The sequence below is a fragment of the Aphelocoma coerulescens genome, chromosome 4 (assembly GCF_041296385.1).
Source record: "Aphelocoma coerulescens isolate FSJ_1873_10779 chromosome 4, UR_Acoe_1.0, whole genome shotgun sequence".
Taxonomy (NCBI): Eukaryota; Metazoa; Chordata; class Aves; order Passeriformes; family Corvidae; genus Aphelocoma; species Aphelocoma coerulescens.
Genome location: NC_091017.1, coordinates 25,545,142 through 25,560,261, shown reverse-complemented (window position 1 = coordinate 25,560,261; position 15,120 = coordinate 25,545,142). Strand labels below are relative to the sequence as shown.

The following is a 15,120-nucleotide window of genomic DNA, read 5'->3' as shown; positions in this document are numbered from 1 at the left end:
AGATTCCTTGGAGACCAGTGGCTCTCTGGGCTACTGTGAAGGTGCAGGGCCAGGCCAGCATCCGTAGGGTGTCCCTACACAACCACACCTCTTGCAAGTGGGGACACAGGGTGCAGGGGGAGAGTTTAAGGAAGAAAACAGCTGTTTAGCCACTGCTGCTTGTGGAACGAGGGTGCACTTGCTGTTGACAAGCCGCGCACTCAGCCGGTGCCCTGGGATTTTGTCTCCTCCAGCCGGTGCCGCCGGCTCCCCGGGGACCTGGGCAGTGGCAGCATCTTTGCAGGCATGGGCAGCTCTCCCCTTCCAAGGGGCGTCCGAGCGCCTTTATTCCGGCAAACACAGACGTTTAAAATAGGATTTCGTTCAGCCGGCCTAAGTGACGCCAACTCTATGAATAATGCGCGCCTGGGGCCGCCCGAGTGAGGCCCATCTCGGAAAACGCGGAGAACCTGGGCCCGCCCCGGGATGTGCAGGGCCGGCTCCCCCGCGGTGGCCGGACGGCCTGCCCTGTGTCGCGGTGGGCTGCGGGGGGAGCTGAGCCCGGCCCGAGCCCTCCGCCCCCCGGCGGCGATGCCCGCCCGGGCCGGGAGCCGGCGCGCCGGGCGGAGGAGGGAACGGGAGGGGAGGGGAAGGGAGGGGAGGGCGTGGGCGGCTGCTGCCCCCCCGTCCCCGCCGGCACGTGCCTGCCCGCCCCCGCGGGCCACTGCCGCGCCCCGACGGCCCCGGCATGGACGCGCCCGGCCAGCGGCCCGCCAGCCCCCGAGCCGGCCCGGAGGGCGCGGCGGCGGAACGGGGCGCGAGCACCAGCCCGAACCCGAACCCCAGCCCGGGGGCGCCCATCCAGGAGGAGGAGGAGGCGGTGTACGTGGAGATTCGGGGCTCGCCACAGGGGCCGGAGGAGAGCAGCCGGAACCCCGAACTGGCCCCGGCCGGCGGCGCGGAGGGAGCGGCCGGTCCCGCACTGGACAGGGGAGCCGGTGGGACCGGGGATGGCGGCTCGGCGAGCGGCGGACCCCCGGGGGAGGAAGCGGGGCCAGCATCTTTGGACCACGGGCAGGATCGCTCTCCTTCCCCGGCGGCGGCGGCGGCGGAATGCGGCGCTGACACCGGCCCCGGCTCCGGGGAAGTCGCGGGGAGCGGCGGGACGCCGGAGGCGGGGGGCTGCCCGGAGTCCTCCTCCTCCTCCTGCCCTTCGCCCGTGACCAAGGCGGACGACTTTCCCGCAATGGGCGATCCGGTGTCGACGGAGGGCAAAACCTCCTCGTCCTCCTTCGGCTACGAAAGCGAAGTGGAGGATGAGGTTGCGGGGCGCAAGGCGACTCCCCCCGGCGCCCCCCCGGGCACCCCTCCCGGCGGCGGCCGCGACGAGGCGCACTATATCAGCACGCAGGAAATCCAGCTCAGCGAGGTGGACCACGACATGGACTTCGACGCGGGGCTGGCCGCCCGCTGGGACTTCGAGGATAACAACGTGATCTACTCCTTCGTTGACTACGCCTCCTTCGGGAGCGACGAGACCCCGGGGGACACGCTGACGGAGGAGGAGGAGAATAGCTGCTACCTTAGCACGACCACCAGCGACCCCAACAACCAGACGGACAGCATCGACAACACCAGCAGCACCGAGATCGTCAGCCTTACCTCCGAACACGACACCCCCGGCGGGGACAAGCGCGCCAGCTCGGTGGAGAGCCGGTCCAAGCAGCCCGGCCGCCCCGGCGGGAGCCCGGGCGCCCAGCTTCTCCTATCAATCAAAGCCGCTTCCCGGGCTATAAATGAGTCTAGCAACGTGCACGGAAAGCAAAACACTGTTTACGCTGCCAAGCATGAAGGCGACATGAGTCTCCGTGTCGCCGCGGCTCCCGACCGCAGTGCGAGTTTAAAACAGGATGCGGTCCGCGACCACGCGAAAAAGTTCATCGCGGTGCCCGCGCGGCTGCAGACGCGGTGCGGGGCCGCCAGGGCAGGGGAGCACTCGAGCGGCGCCTCCAGCGCCGTCAGCGAGCTAGACGATGCCGACAAAGAGGTGCGAAACCTTACGGCCAGGGCTTTCCGCAGCCTGGCGTACCCCTATTTCGACACCCTGCGCCCCGGCTCCCGCGCCTCCTCCGCCTCCCTGTCCGACAATGCCCTGGGCATCAACCGCTGGTCCACCTACCTGGACCTCAAGTGCGGCAGTCTGGGGCCGAGAGCCGAGCCCAGCCTGCTGCGCTCCGGCCGCTCGCAGACCAAAGCCCTTGAGTTCGTGGTCAGCAAGCTCGATGGGGAGATCGCCCACGTCGAGACGCCGCGGCGGCTGCGGGCGGGCTCCCGGGTGGTGACCCTGCTGGACCTCGGCGATGCCGCCGAGGCCGGAGAGTCGCCGGCTGCGGAGGGCGGCGGGAAGGGGTACAGCAAGAAGTCCAGGTTCGCCTCCAGCCTCCTCAAAAATGTCATCTCCAAGAAGATGCAGCTGGAGCACGAGTTCAAGATGGAGCGGGGCGAGATCACCGACACCTCCTACACCGGGCCAGGCGCGGGCCGGGAGCCGGAGCCCACCGGCGGCGGCGGCAGCGCCGGTCGGGAGCGGCAGCGGGAGGGTGGCGTGCAGCGGCAGAGCTCCCGGCTCTCGGAGGGCGGCTCGGACTGCACCGCGGCGCCGGCGGAGGATGCGGGCGAGGGCGGCGGGGGCCGATCTCCGGCCTCCAAGGCGTCGACGCCCCGCGAGGGGAACCGTAGCCTGGACCGGGCGCTGTCGGAGGAGCTGTGCGAGGTGAAGCGCAGCGCCTCGGAGGCCATCAAGGCCACCTTCCTCCGCAGCCAGAACAGTGCCTTCAGGTCCTGGAAGGAGCGGGAGGCGGAAAGGAAAGAAGAGAGGGCACCCGTCGGTAAGCTGAAACTGTCTCCCAAGCACGACTGGCGAGCCGACCTGGGTGAGATCTCTGCCGGCAAGTCCACCAAGATGTCCCGCCTGTTCGTCCCCGCCATTCAGCACACTCCTCGGGAGAAGGAACCCGGCAAGCGGGCCACCAAGTGCTCCGCCGCGGCCGCCGCCGCCTCCTCGCCCTCCGCCGGCTCCGCCGCCACCTCTCCCCCCGCCGCCAAGCCCAAAGCCCCCGAGATCAAGATCAGCCTGGGCAGCCTGCAGCAGCCCCGGGACGCCGCTTTCAGCATCGCCCAGCTGCTGACGCCGCAGATCGCAGGCCGACCGCCGGACGAGGGCAGGGCACAGCCGCTCAAGCCTCTCAAGGCCGGCGACGGCCCCGACAAAGTGCCGCAGTTCCTGGTGCGCGACGTGAGGGACAGCAAGTACAGAGCCCAGGGCATCCTCCACCAGGTGCGGGACGTGCGGAAACTCATCAAAAGCTCCTACAGCGCTGACTCGGGGGATAACAGCAGCGACAAGGGCAGTGGCACCTCCGAGCAAGGCGGCCCGGAGCAGAAGCCCCGGCAGCAGCTGGTCATCGCCGGTGTCCCTCGGTCCCTCTCCCCCGTGGTCATCACCTGCCAGGCAGTCGGCCACACCGGCACCAAGCCCACCGAGGCGGGGGCCAAGGCGTCGGGCAGGGCGCCCGCCTGCCCCCCGGAGGGCACCGTCCTGGTGCACCGCACCTCGGGCAGGCTGCCAGTGGCCACCATCGCCCCCAACAAGAGCGATGCTCGCCAGCCGGCCGTGCTCAAGATCGTCTCCAAATCCTCCGCGCCCTGGCGGCACCAGCCTCCGCCGCCGCCCGCCGAGAAGGGCCGGGGACCGGAGGAGGACCCGCGGGAGGAAAGCAAGGCAGCGCCGGTGCAGAACGCGCTGGAGAAGCTGACGGCGGCGGTGCGGAGCATGGAGGAGCTATACAGCTTCAACAAGCGCGAGTGGAAGCGCAAGAGCGACCCTCTGCCCATCACCGACAGCCACGTCCTCTCCCTTATCACCAGCCAGGAGCGGGGCGCCGGGTCCCGACCCACCGCCGCTGCCGCTCCGCCCCCGCCGCCGCCGGCGGACAAGGCGGAGGAGCCGTCGGGCAAGGGGCCGAGCAGCGAGCGGCTGCCCCGCCGCCCCTCCAACAGCGCCGCCGACAAGGTCTCGGCCAAAGCGGCCGCTTTCGAGAGCTTGGCCCGGCAGCGGCAGCGCGGCCCGCCGGCTCCCCGCGCCCTCCTCACGCTCCGCGGGGCGGGGGGAGCCGCAGCCCCCGCGCCGGCCAAGCCCCCCTCCGAGGGCGGCCTGCGGGGCCCGGCACCGCCGCGCTCCCCTCGGCTGCCCGCGGGCGGCGGCGGTGGCGATGCGGAGCGCGGCCCCGACTGCGGAAACTATCTGTCCCTGCCGCTGAAGGCGGCCACCGAGCCCGGCTCCCCCCCGTCCCCGGGGGCGGCGGCGGGCGGCGGCGTCCGCCCCAGCCCGGTGTCGGCGGCGGCGGCGGCGCTGTGCAGCCTGCAGCCCTTCGGCACGGCCAAGCCCTCCGGCAGCCCCAGACCGCCGCCCGGACCCCCACCCGCCGAAGAGCCCCCCGCCGCCGCCCCGCCGCCCGCCGAGGGCCCGCCCGCCGCCCTGTACCGCCCGCCGCTGCCCTTCGCCGCCCTGCCCGGCGCCGCGCCGCCGCCGCTGCTCTGCTTCTCGCCCTCCGTGCCCGCCGCGGCCACAGCGGCCGAGCCCTTCCCGCAGACGCAGCGCAAGGTGCTGCTGGACGTGAGCACCGGGCAGTACTACCTGGTGGACACGCCTGTGCAGCAGCCCCTCAAGCGGCGCCTCTTCGACCCCGAGACCGGGCAGTACGTGGAGGTGCCGGTGCCCCAGCAGCCGGCCGTCGCTCCCGTCCCGCTGCCTCTCTCGCCCCTTGCTCTCAATGCCGGCGCCTATGGCGCCACTTACATGCTCTACCCCGGGCTCCTGCCCGCCGCCACCGTGCTGCCCTCCGGAGCCCTGCAGCAGCCCCTGTCCCACCCGGGCAGCGATGGCAGTGCCCCGGCAGAGCCTGGCAGCCCCGCCGCGCCAGAGGCAGCTTTTGCCGAGAGTCCCTACTACGTTGCTACCAGCAAGGGCCCGCCGCCGCCGCGGCACGGGGCAGCCGAGGCGAAGCCGGTCATCAGCATCACAGCGCCGGCCACCGGCCCGCGGATCGTCGCGCCGCCCTCCTTCGACGGCACCACCATGCGCTTCGTGGTGGAGCACCGGTGAAGAGCGCGGGTGAGTGGGTGCTGCCTGGCGGGCACGGCAGTCACCGGTGATGGGTCAGGGCAGACCGGGTTAATGGCCAAATGACAGCGGTGCCACAGCTTCTTCTCAGGGGAGAGAGGGTTCACAAAAGGGCCCTCACCAGGGTGTAAAATACAGATAGAACACACAGATAGAATAGTTAGGCACACACGTGGGAGCAGTATTCCTTGGAGCTTCTTTTTTTGGCAGTTTCAGAGAAGCACACGGTAGCTGCTCATCACACAGCCTGTATTTGTGCAGCCCCATGGCTGGGGCACCTCCCTTTGCTCCCGACGATGGGAGTGTGGTTGGGCATCTCTGTCTGGATCCGTCATCTGGACCCATCTTGCAAGCCATGAAAGAGCCCCTTCACCCTGGCAACATATCCTCCTCTTGTCTCACCTCTCACCTCTTCTTCCCAAGGGGAGGTGAGCACCTCTCTCTTTCCCCTGAACCTGTTTCTCCCCTCCCTCACGAAGAGTGGGAGAGGGGTCTGATGGAAGCAAGCCCATACTTTGGGTCCTTTTTGTTAGTGGGGTGAGGGAGCAGGATGCATGTAGCAGTCTCTGGTGTGCTCTCCTGGAACCATGGGGCTGCTGGCAGGGGCAGAGGTGCCCACAGCTGCCTGTGCTGCAGGAAGGCTCCCAGGGGCACCTCTGCAAAGCACAGTTTTACACAGCAGCTCCGAGCTTGGAGTGCCATTGTCCTGACAGTGTCCACTTACCTGGGGCTGTAACCCTCCAAATTCAGGGATGTGTGTGCAGGGGCACTGAGTACCTGTCCTGGAGCAAGGAGGAGGGCACAGGACTGGGCATACAGCATGCAGTGAAACAAGTGTGGTGCAGTATGTCTTGTGCAAAATAAGTAAGGAACCATGACATTTCATTTTGAAAGACCTGAAATATTACAAAAGTGCCTTGAGGATTGGTGTCACTGCTCCTTCTGCCTCTTGCATTAGAATGCATGGCTCATCTTTACCACGTGCAGAGCTGCCCAATCTGTCGCTTACCAAAGACTCGCAGAGTTGGTTTTTTGGTGTATGTGAACAGGCAAAGAGAAAGAGTGGAAGAGTGGCAACAGTCAGAGGTTTGGGTTTGTCACCAGTTTGCACTGAGCTTTGTCCAGCTGCATGCTTGAGGGTAAATTTTGTCTGCCAGCACTTGGGTTGTTTAGTTTGCTTTAATATTTTTTCAGTTTGCATCATCTACTACTGTGTAGTAGATTATTTGTTGAATGAAACCTTGTCAATGGGATTTATGCGCTTACTTCTCTGCTTGTAAATATTTTATCTTGAAAGTTCCATTATTTTATTGTGGCTGTGGATGAAGTTGTTTCCATTGGGCCTTATGGGTCACTCAGGACAGGCAACATGTCAGTTTAACTTGAGCTCTGCTGTGCTACTTGAGTTCATCTTGCCAGTAAAGTCTTCATAGAGAATCTAGATAAAATTGCAAAAAGTAGTTGATGATTTTTCATTTGGTCTGGAGGCTGAATTGAGACTGCTAGCAGAAGGAATTTGCTAGATTTCAGGTTAGAGACTTGACGTTTTTGAAAAGGCAGAGGATATAATAGGTGTATTTGTAACAGTAGCTATTTAAACAAAAACCTCTAGTTTTTCTTGTATCACTCTTTAAAAGTGAAAACCATCATATTTCCTGGTGTGTCCTGCCCCTCAGTTCCCAGAGGGTTATCCTGTTATCACATATTTAGCTTGCCTTCGGTGCCTGGGGAAGCAGGTGATGCTCTCAGCAAATTGCTCTTTCACACTGGTGAAGTCAAAACAGAAGCTCTGCTTTGTTGTGCTGTGTCAGAGCTCTGCCACTACAAAACTGTGTGAAAGCTGCCCCAAAAGACTGGTGATGTAAAAACATGCATACTCAGTACAGAAGGTCATTCAGCAGCGTGCAGGCTTTAGTTTAATTTTACCATTTTAATGTTTGAACATGCCGAGGTGCTCGTTGTCTAATGCAGACAGGGGTGCGCCCTCCGGGCTGTCTCAGACCTGCTGAGGGAGGTGTCCTGCTGCTGGACAATGGATGTACTTTTTTTTCCTTGACCTGTTCTGGCAGTCTTAAATAATTTTAACTGCATGGTGCAGGATGTGTTTAACTTGTCATTGGGCTCATATATCTTCTCTTTCAGTGGAAAATTAGGTATATGCCAGAGGGGAATCACATCTATAGCCTTCTTCTTCCTGTTATTTTCATTTACCTACATAACTTTCATGTCCCTGTGGATAATTTTTCCTCTTCTCTCTTTTATTATCTACTTTGTCTTTTGCTTTCCATTATTTTCCTCTATCTCTTTTGTCATTCCGTTCCTAATGAAAAAGATTTGTTTGCTTGAGGTGGTGTTTTTCCCCTAACAAGAACAGCAGTATAATTTCATATGAATCAAAGGGTGAATTGTTATTAACTTTTTTAATTCCAGCTGCTTTCACATCAGACTAGGGTTTTTTGGTTGCAGCAATGCTGTGCAGATCCTGAAATGGATTTTAAACCAGCCAGATTTCATCCTTTGAGTGTGGGAGTTGAATAAAGCACTGTCCTTTCAGGTCTTTGTTTTTTTTACTAGGCAAAAGGAGCTGAATAAATTCTCTTTTTCTCCACTCCTGAATTCCTTTCTGCACTGTACATGCTATCTTCTTCTCTTCTTTGCTCTATTTCTTTCACATCTTCATTCACAAACTGTATCACTGTGTTAAGGACTGCTCCATCTTGGTCTCTGTCACCTCTGGGGGGTCAGTGTGACTTGAATCTTTGGTAATGGTGTGATGCCCGTGGTGGTGTTGGCACCAAATCCTCTGCACATCTACTGCTCTTCCAGCACTTCCTTTTGTATCTGGTGCTCTTTTCTGCACAATCATTGGGATTAAATGGATCCCATCAGTTTGTGTACTGACAAGATCCAAGCTGCCATTTCTGAACTATTCTTAACTTTTTGATATGCAGAAAATAGTAGAAAATATGTTCATGTTTCTGGGCGATATCATAAGGTTGCTTCTCTTCCTGCTCTGCTTCACTCACAGTAGATGGGGGAGCTTTACCAACATCGTTCTTGCCTGCTGCACTTCTTTCTTGATACGGGAAAGAAGTGATGCTAATTTTCAGTTCAAATAAACTTGTATCCAAGCCTAGATGGCACCAACACGTAGTGAGTGGACTGCCTGACAGGAGCTCATTCCCAGCAGGAACAAGTGAAAATGTGTTTTTAACTTTTGTATCTATTACCACATTATACTCTGTGGAGTTGCTGCCTTGTGTTAGTGTAGTGGGTTGGTCCAAAATACTCATTATTATTTCTGAGGAAAGAACAGGTAGCAGAGTAGAAAGCAACTGTAGTAAATTGTACTGCCAATATTAGAAGGGTATTTTTCACTGTTTTGTTTCAACATGAGCATAAACACCTTAGAGTTACAGGAACATATATGCGAATATACGTATTAGCTGTGTTTTCTTCCTAATTGCTATCAGATAATCTATGCCTGCCTTTAAAAACTAATTATGTGTGAATAGCATATAAAAATGATTTTAAAGGCTCATAAATTGATATTTTTAAACTTTGTTTTAATTGTTCCCTGTTCAGCAGGACGTATATTCTACCTTACTAAGTCAAGAAGTCAACTTACAGTGTAAGATGCAGTACAAAGGATTTACTTATGCTGATGCCTTTGCTGAGAATTTAGTAAAGAATTTATCCAGTTTTAGTGGGAAATACTGGAATATTCCTAGAACCAAACAGGCTTCAACATTTGATCTAGCAAATCAGTCTACAAATGGAAATAAGCGTGCCCTTGTGTTCAAAACTGAGGCTACTTAGGAAATGTTTCAATCATGCTTAGCCTTGATACCAATAAAAGTTAATGGTGAGTTTAATGACTCCTCCTGCCCACGATGATTTCCTGAGCCAGTATTTAAGTCTTAACTCCACAAATCTTGGAGCATGTGGGTAGGGGTTGTTTCCCTTTTCCTGACATACTCCATGCTGGATGCTGTGTTGGTGAGGAAAGCGCCCAGCTCTTTAACTGAGTGGATGCATCACTCAAATCCTGCTTAGGTCACATTGCCTTCTTCCCACCTAGGTCTGTGGGGTTCCCCAGGACCAGTCTGCCGGGAGCTGTGGGGTTGTAAGGCACAGCATGTTCCACACCTTGAGCAGAAAGGATGGGTTCTGCTCAAAAAAACAGGGCTTCCCGACCACTGACTCATTTTAAAAAGCTGGGTGCTGTTGTCTGATTGTTGGCAGTAGCTTAGGACATGAGTAGCAAGAATAGTGTGATGACAAAGGAGGTATTTATGCACTTCTCCAGAGGAGTAAAGGCTGTTCAGATTGTTGTGGCAGCTCTCTAACAATCTGTATTAATGATGCTTTTCTGGTTTTGTTTGTTTGTTTTTTCCACAGGGATAAGGAAGAAGAATTATGCTTCTTTAATTTGAAATACACTTTTTAACTCTTCAACATTAATCCTAAAAACTGCTTCTACAGTTTTCTCAAGTTTTTTGCTTCATACAAAACAAGCATGTAAGTTTCTTGTTTTCTCCTAAATGCCCCCCTGTTTTGGAGTATGCCTACATTTAATTATGTGAGCAACACTAAATTACTGCAGTATTTTGTGCAAAGTTGTTTTTGTACTGAAGCCGATCTGCAGGCTTTAGACATTGCCTCTGTGCTGGTAGCCAGTGGTAGTGATGCCACTACAGCTGTTTGTAAAATGCAGGGTGTAAGTGCAGCAGTGTTGCAGTGTGGATCTACACACAGTTTCATTCAGGTCCCTGGAGTGTGTTGTGATGATCCAGTGCAGCCCTGCAGCTCTTCAAAAATAAAGCCCTCAGCTCTCTCCCACTGCAGTAAATAAGGGTCTTCCATATAGGTTTTAGTCACAATTTGCAATCAGATGGTTTTTGGTACTCTGTACTTCTCACTTGGAATTGCAAATGAAGAGAGCTGTAGTGTTAAATTTATCTTTAGTGTTTGTTTTTTGGCATGGTTCAAAACAAACTGTGTAAATGTCAGAAAACACATTTGATTGCTTTCATTTTTTGTTTGCTCCTCTGTACTGCATTGAACATCACAAGTTGCCTTAATTATGACAGTGTTTAAATACTGGGAAACCAGCAACTGAATGTAATATTTTAAAATCCTGGTTCTAAAGGAGAGAGCAGCATTTATTTTTCTTTAAGACTGCAGTCTATTCTTCCTTAAATTGGAACATTGTTGAAAACAATGCCCTGTGAGAGGGATTTTTTAATGTTACAGCCTCAATAGTACTTAGTTGTTTCTTTAGTTTGACAGGTTTATCTGAGGGCTACAATTACAATTTGCTAAGAAAATATTTATCTTTTGAACAAGAAAATATAAAATAAGATTACTGAAAATGCAGTGATTTGTATGTCCAACTCTGCTCAAACTGATTGTTTTGTTGCCAGTAACTAGTGTGTCTCAGCAAAAGAGAATTATGACAGTAAAACTAAAATACAATAGTCTGTTCACTGCCCAAAATTTTGGTTCAGTGAAGCACTTTGGGAAGCAAATAAATGTAAGAGCAAACCTAAATTATATAACATAAAGCTTTCTTGAGGTAACAGATTAGAATTTTAAAGTCTAAATGCAAAACTCAAAAGTCTATACTTAAGCAATTTGCCCACAGGCAGGATTTTCCACCACCTGGTCTCGAGGTTTCCTGCAGCTGGGGAAGTTTCAGTGTTTCCCATTTTTAAAATAAGCCCTGGGTTTTCATTTTCCTGAGTAACTCACAAGGTGTGGGAAACTCAGGTAGAACTGTCTTTAACCATATATGTGAGATTGTATTTCAGTGCAATTTATTTGTTTACAGGCACAAATTGTAATTGCCCTCGGGATGAAATGCACTGCAAGCACGCAGATAGTGAGTGATTTCTCATGTATCTCCTCATTCATTTTCATCGTTGTGAAAATCCAGTGAATATTCTAACCCTTTTTAAAGAGCTTGGTGTGCCCAGCTAGAGCACATACTGTGTAAGGCTAATCCCTGTGCTCTTCAGCTGGACACTCTGCAATACAAGCTTTAACTTCCCATTGGGATTCAGGCTCACTGTAAAGGAAATGAATGCTTCTCCACCTTTCTCTAGACCGATAAGCCCATAGGTGTTGTGATTAGAGTATCAGTGTTAAAGAGAACAGTACTTGGGACTGCAGGACAGTGCAGGTACCAGAGTAGATGGTCCCCTGTGACACACACGTGTGCAGGACGTTCAGTATAATACTAGCATCCCTGTTCCAAAATGTTCCTGTCCTACCTTTTCCTATATCGGTGCTCGGAGCGGAGTTTCACATTGCAGTTTACAAGATATAGGTTTGCACACACAACCTCAGGTTTACAGTTTCACCCGGTGTACTTGAAAGGAAAAAAAAAAATGCATAGAAAGCAAGTGCCCAGGATTTCAACATGTATTTGCTGGAGGAAAATTTTGCAGGGTTTTTTTTTTTTCCACTGTCTGTGGAGATGAAAGCAATAAAATGAGGGAATACCAACAGCTATTTATTTTCTCAGGGGAGATTACTTCAGTGAAATGTGTCAATCCTAATGTCAAACAGTGTTTACTTGATTTTGTCTGTTACTAAAGAGACTTCATGTTTGCACCAAGGGGTGAGTTTTGCAAGGTGCTTCTCTTCGCAGACCTAGCAAAGCCTTCACATGCATCTCCAGCTTCAGACATCTTCAGATTCCTGGGGACTTCAGTGGAAGGATTTTTTCCTTCCCCCATCTATGCAAAGCTTTGCTGAACTCATCCCAGAGTGCTGAGTGCCTTGCAGACCCGAGCACCATGTTCTTCACTTTAGAGAACCTGAGCTCTGGGCTTGAGTCAAGCCGGACCCAGCAGATAATGCCACAAAAGGTCACCAGAAGAAAACTCTGGTAATATGGTGCTCCTCCATGTATACCCAGGGGTGAATTTCTCCAGTGGATGGGGTGATGTGTAACCACATATCTTGGATTAGAGTCAAGCCCTCCATGTCAGGGCTCACAAGCTGCTAGTATTATATGTTTCACGGTGCAGTCATAGTATGTTACAGCTGAAATTCACCCCATGTGCAAAGCAGGACAAAATCCTGTGCACCACTCAAGTTCCTTCCCAGCCCTGCTGTCAGGGTTTGAGGGCTGCGCCAGCAAACTGTCCATGCATTTTAGGTCAGGATCCAATTAAAATTTTGAGTGGGACTGGAGTGATGCACCAGAATGTTGTTCTGGTCTTTTGCAACAGGGTTGGTTTCACTCGGTATCAAATTTAGCCTTTGGTGAATCAACTGGTGAATGATTTGAAATGTATTTATGGGTTGTGTGGGGTGTTCTTCCCCCTTGTCTGTATTCAAAGCTACCTTTATTCTTTAGTGTTGATGGCCAAAGTGTCATTCCTTACGCTTATATATTGCCATTAACTTGTGGCTACCCGAGAACACATACTTCAAAAATGCTTGTGCTTTTTTTTCACCTATTTCCTTTTTTTTTTTTTAATTTCTTCTTTATTTTCCCCTGCCCCTTTCTTTTTCCTCTCATTTTTAAAAGGAGTGGGTTAGTTATCAGTGTAAAGATATTTAAAAGTGCAAATGTGAAGTAAGGATAATGATTGTTACGAGGATGTGGGTGGTATGTCTGATGAGAGAGGGGTGGGCTGTAAGGCAAAGGGGAAACTGCTGTGAACGCATCGTGTTGATGATTGTTGCCTGTGGAGGAAGAATTAAGAAAAAGAAGATGTATAACTGGAGAGAAATGGACTCTTTGACCTGCTCTCAATGTAGACAACACTGTGGCAAGTGCGTAGCTGAAACCCAAAGTGATCCCGCTGCAGGATGCCGTGGGCCTGGGATTGAAGGACAGCAGAGTCGCTCCGGGAATTGCACAGTGGGAACACTTCAGTGCATCACAGCCACGTGAGAACAGACTGTCTGAAACCTCCAAGTACCAAAGTTTGTAACTGAATGAGTTGGCATTTGTATTATGTTGGGGTTTGTTTTGTTTTTTTTCTCGAATGTTATGATAAATAAAATGTATTTTTCAGTAAAAGATACACTGCAAGTAAGCCTGCAGTCCTGCTTGGTTGTATATTTGCAAAGTTACCTTGGCTGTTGTGCAGAACAAGTGAAAACAGAGGCATTACTTGGTTCAACACCTGATCAGCAACAGAAGAAAGGATTTCACCACAGAGCAGATCAAAAACCCCGCCCAGAGTCTCCCTGAGTTTGTCCCAGTATTGAAAGTCTGTTTCTGACCTGATCTCTATTCTTTCCTCTTAGGACAAAGAGAAGTTGGCATTGCTTGTTTTTTTATACCCAAGTATATCTTAAATGAAGAAAGAACTCCCCAGTTCAGTGAACTAACTTTGGTGCATGGGTCTGGGTATCCAAAGAGCTGCATCTTTCTTTGTTGTAAGATATTCACAGAGAGCAATTGGTGGGGTGAATAACTTTTTTCTGCTGACTCTCTCTGTTATTTTCATTGCCTAATATTGCAGTGCAAGCAAAGATAAGATGACTTTATTAGTGGATAGCAATATTGCTTATTACTGGGAAAAAACTTCTGCTGCTTTAGTGTGTTCCTTCTACCTTCATGGAGATTGAGAACACTTCTGTTGTTAAGTCCAAGTGTTTAAAAAAGCATGAGTCAAACACCAAAAAATCCCAAAACAGACTTGAAAACTAAATTATTACTTTTGCAGTTTAAAAGAACACTTTTGCTTCTCAGTTTTCAGTATGTAAGGGGCACATAATGATCTCCCTCTTAATCATGTGCCCAAGATACTTAAAGGAAAACTGATTCCCACCTCATTATTTATCTACAAGTAATACAATATGTAGACATCTGCTGTGAATTTGCCTTATCATTTCGAGACACGGCTACATGATCTTCCCACCCTGCTGGAAGCACAAATTCACTGGTAAAACAGTGGTTGGTGTTTGCGACTTTCTCTCTCTTTCCAGATTCATTGGAATTTGTACCTTAGCACTGGTGGCTTCACTGCTAATGTCTAGCCAGTGATTCCCATACAGAGGCACATGTGGCAGCCCCAAAAGACTTAAGATTGGAATGAGAACAGATGTTGAGGGGAAGAATGGGGAAGGTGGGGGAATGAACAGGGAAGAGCACAGCCACACAGGCTTAGCTGAACAGGAGCAAGCTGAGTAACCTCAGCAGATAAAGGCAAAACAGACACAAACCAATAGTGGCTGTGTAGAGCAGAGACAAAGGCCTTGGACCACTTTGTTCAAATTAGAGAAGTCTGAAATTGCAAAGGGACCTGGAGCTGTGAACCAGAAAATTTGGGAACTCTCCTTTACTTTTCTTGAAGGCGAGCTCCCGGAGCCTGATTTCAGCAGAGCTTTGTAACAGATCTTCACAGCACTGCTCGTTTCTCACAACAGATGGAAAATTTAAGCTGAAACCTCTACAAAAGAGAGGTCAAAAGTAAAAAAACTGAGAGACATGAAGTTTAACCTTACCCTAAGAGGCCCAGTTTTGCAACCAGTGTTTGTCCAGCCACAAAGTGCCTCACACCACATGAATCCACTGAGATTAAAGTATGAGGATTTCTTACAATACCTTAAGTAAACTGAAAGGTGGAATACATCTGGGATTTTCAAGGACTGTTGGAGAAAATCTTAAAAGTTTCTACTTAGTCTTTAAAATATCACTGGTAGGAACGACAAGACCAAAAATATAAAAGTGCAACTCTGTTGTCAAAAGGAGTAACGAGAAGCAGATAATTCCCTGATGTCAGATCTAAACAACCTATCCAAACATGTAACACTAAAAAAAATTTATTCAAAACAAAACAAAAAACCAACCAACCAAACAAGAAAACAAGCACCTGTTTTAGAATTGCTGTCCCCTGGGCTTGTCGCTGTTGAGAACATGTAATCTGCTTGCCAAATTGTATCCCTATATATATGAATATTTTGGTAAGAGTATGTAAAAAATACTCTTT

General features: G+C 51.9%; 1 protein-coding gene across 1 annotated transcript; it reads left to right on the top strand.

Annotated features, from left to right (window-relative positions):
• Nucleotides 1-727: 727 nt before the first annotated feature.
• Nucleotides 728-13,204, top strand: C4H4orf54 (chromosome 4 C4orf54 homolog). Its single transcript, XM_069014865.1, has 3 exons — nucleotides 728-5,152; nucleotides 9,563-9,682; nucleotides 10,995-13,204. The coding sequence occupies exon 1, from the start codon at nucleotides 728-730 to the stop codon at nucleotides 5,141-5,143; it is 4,416 nt and encodes a 1,471-aa protein (XP_068870966.1). The 3' UTR covers nucleotides 5,144-5,152; nucleotides 9,563-9,682; nucleotides 10,995-13,204.
• Nucleotides 13,205-15,120: the final 1,916 nt, after the last annotated feature.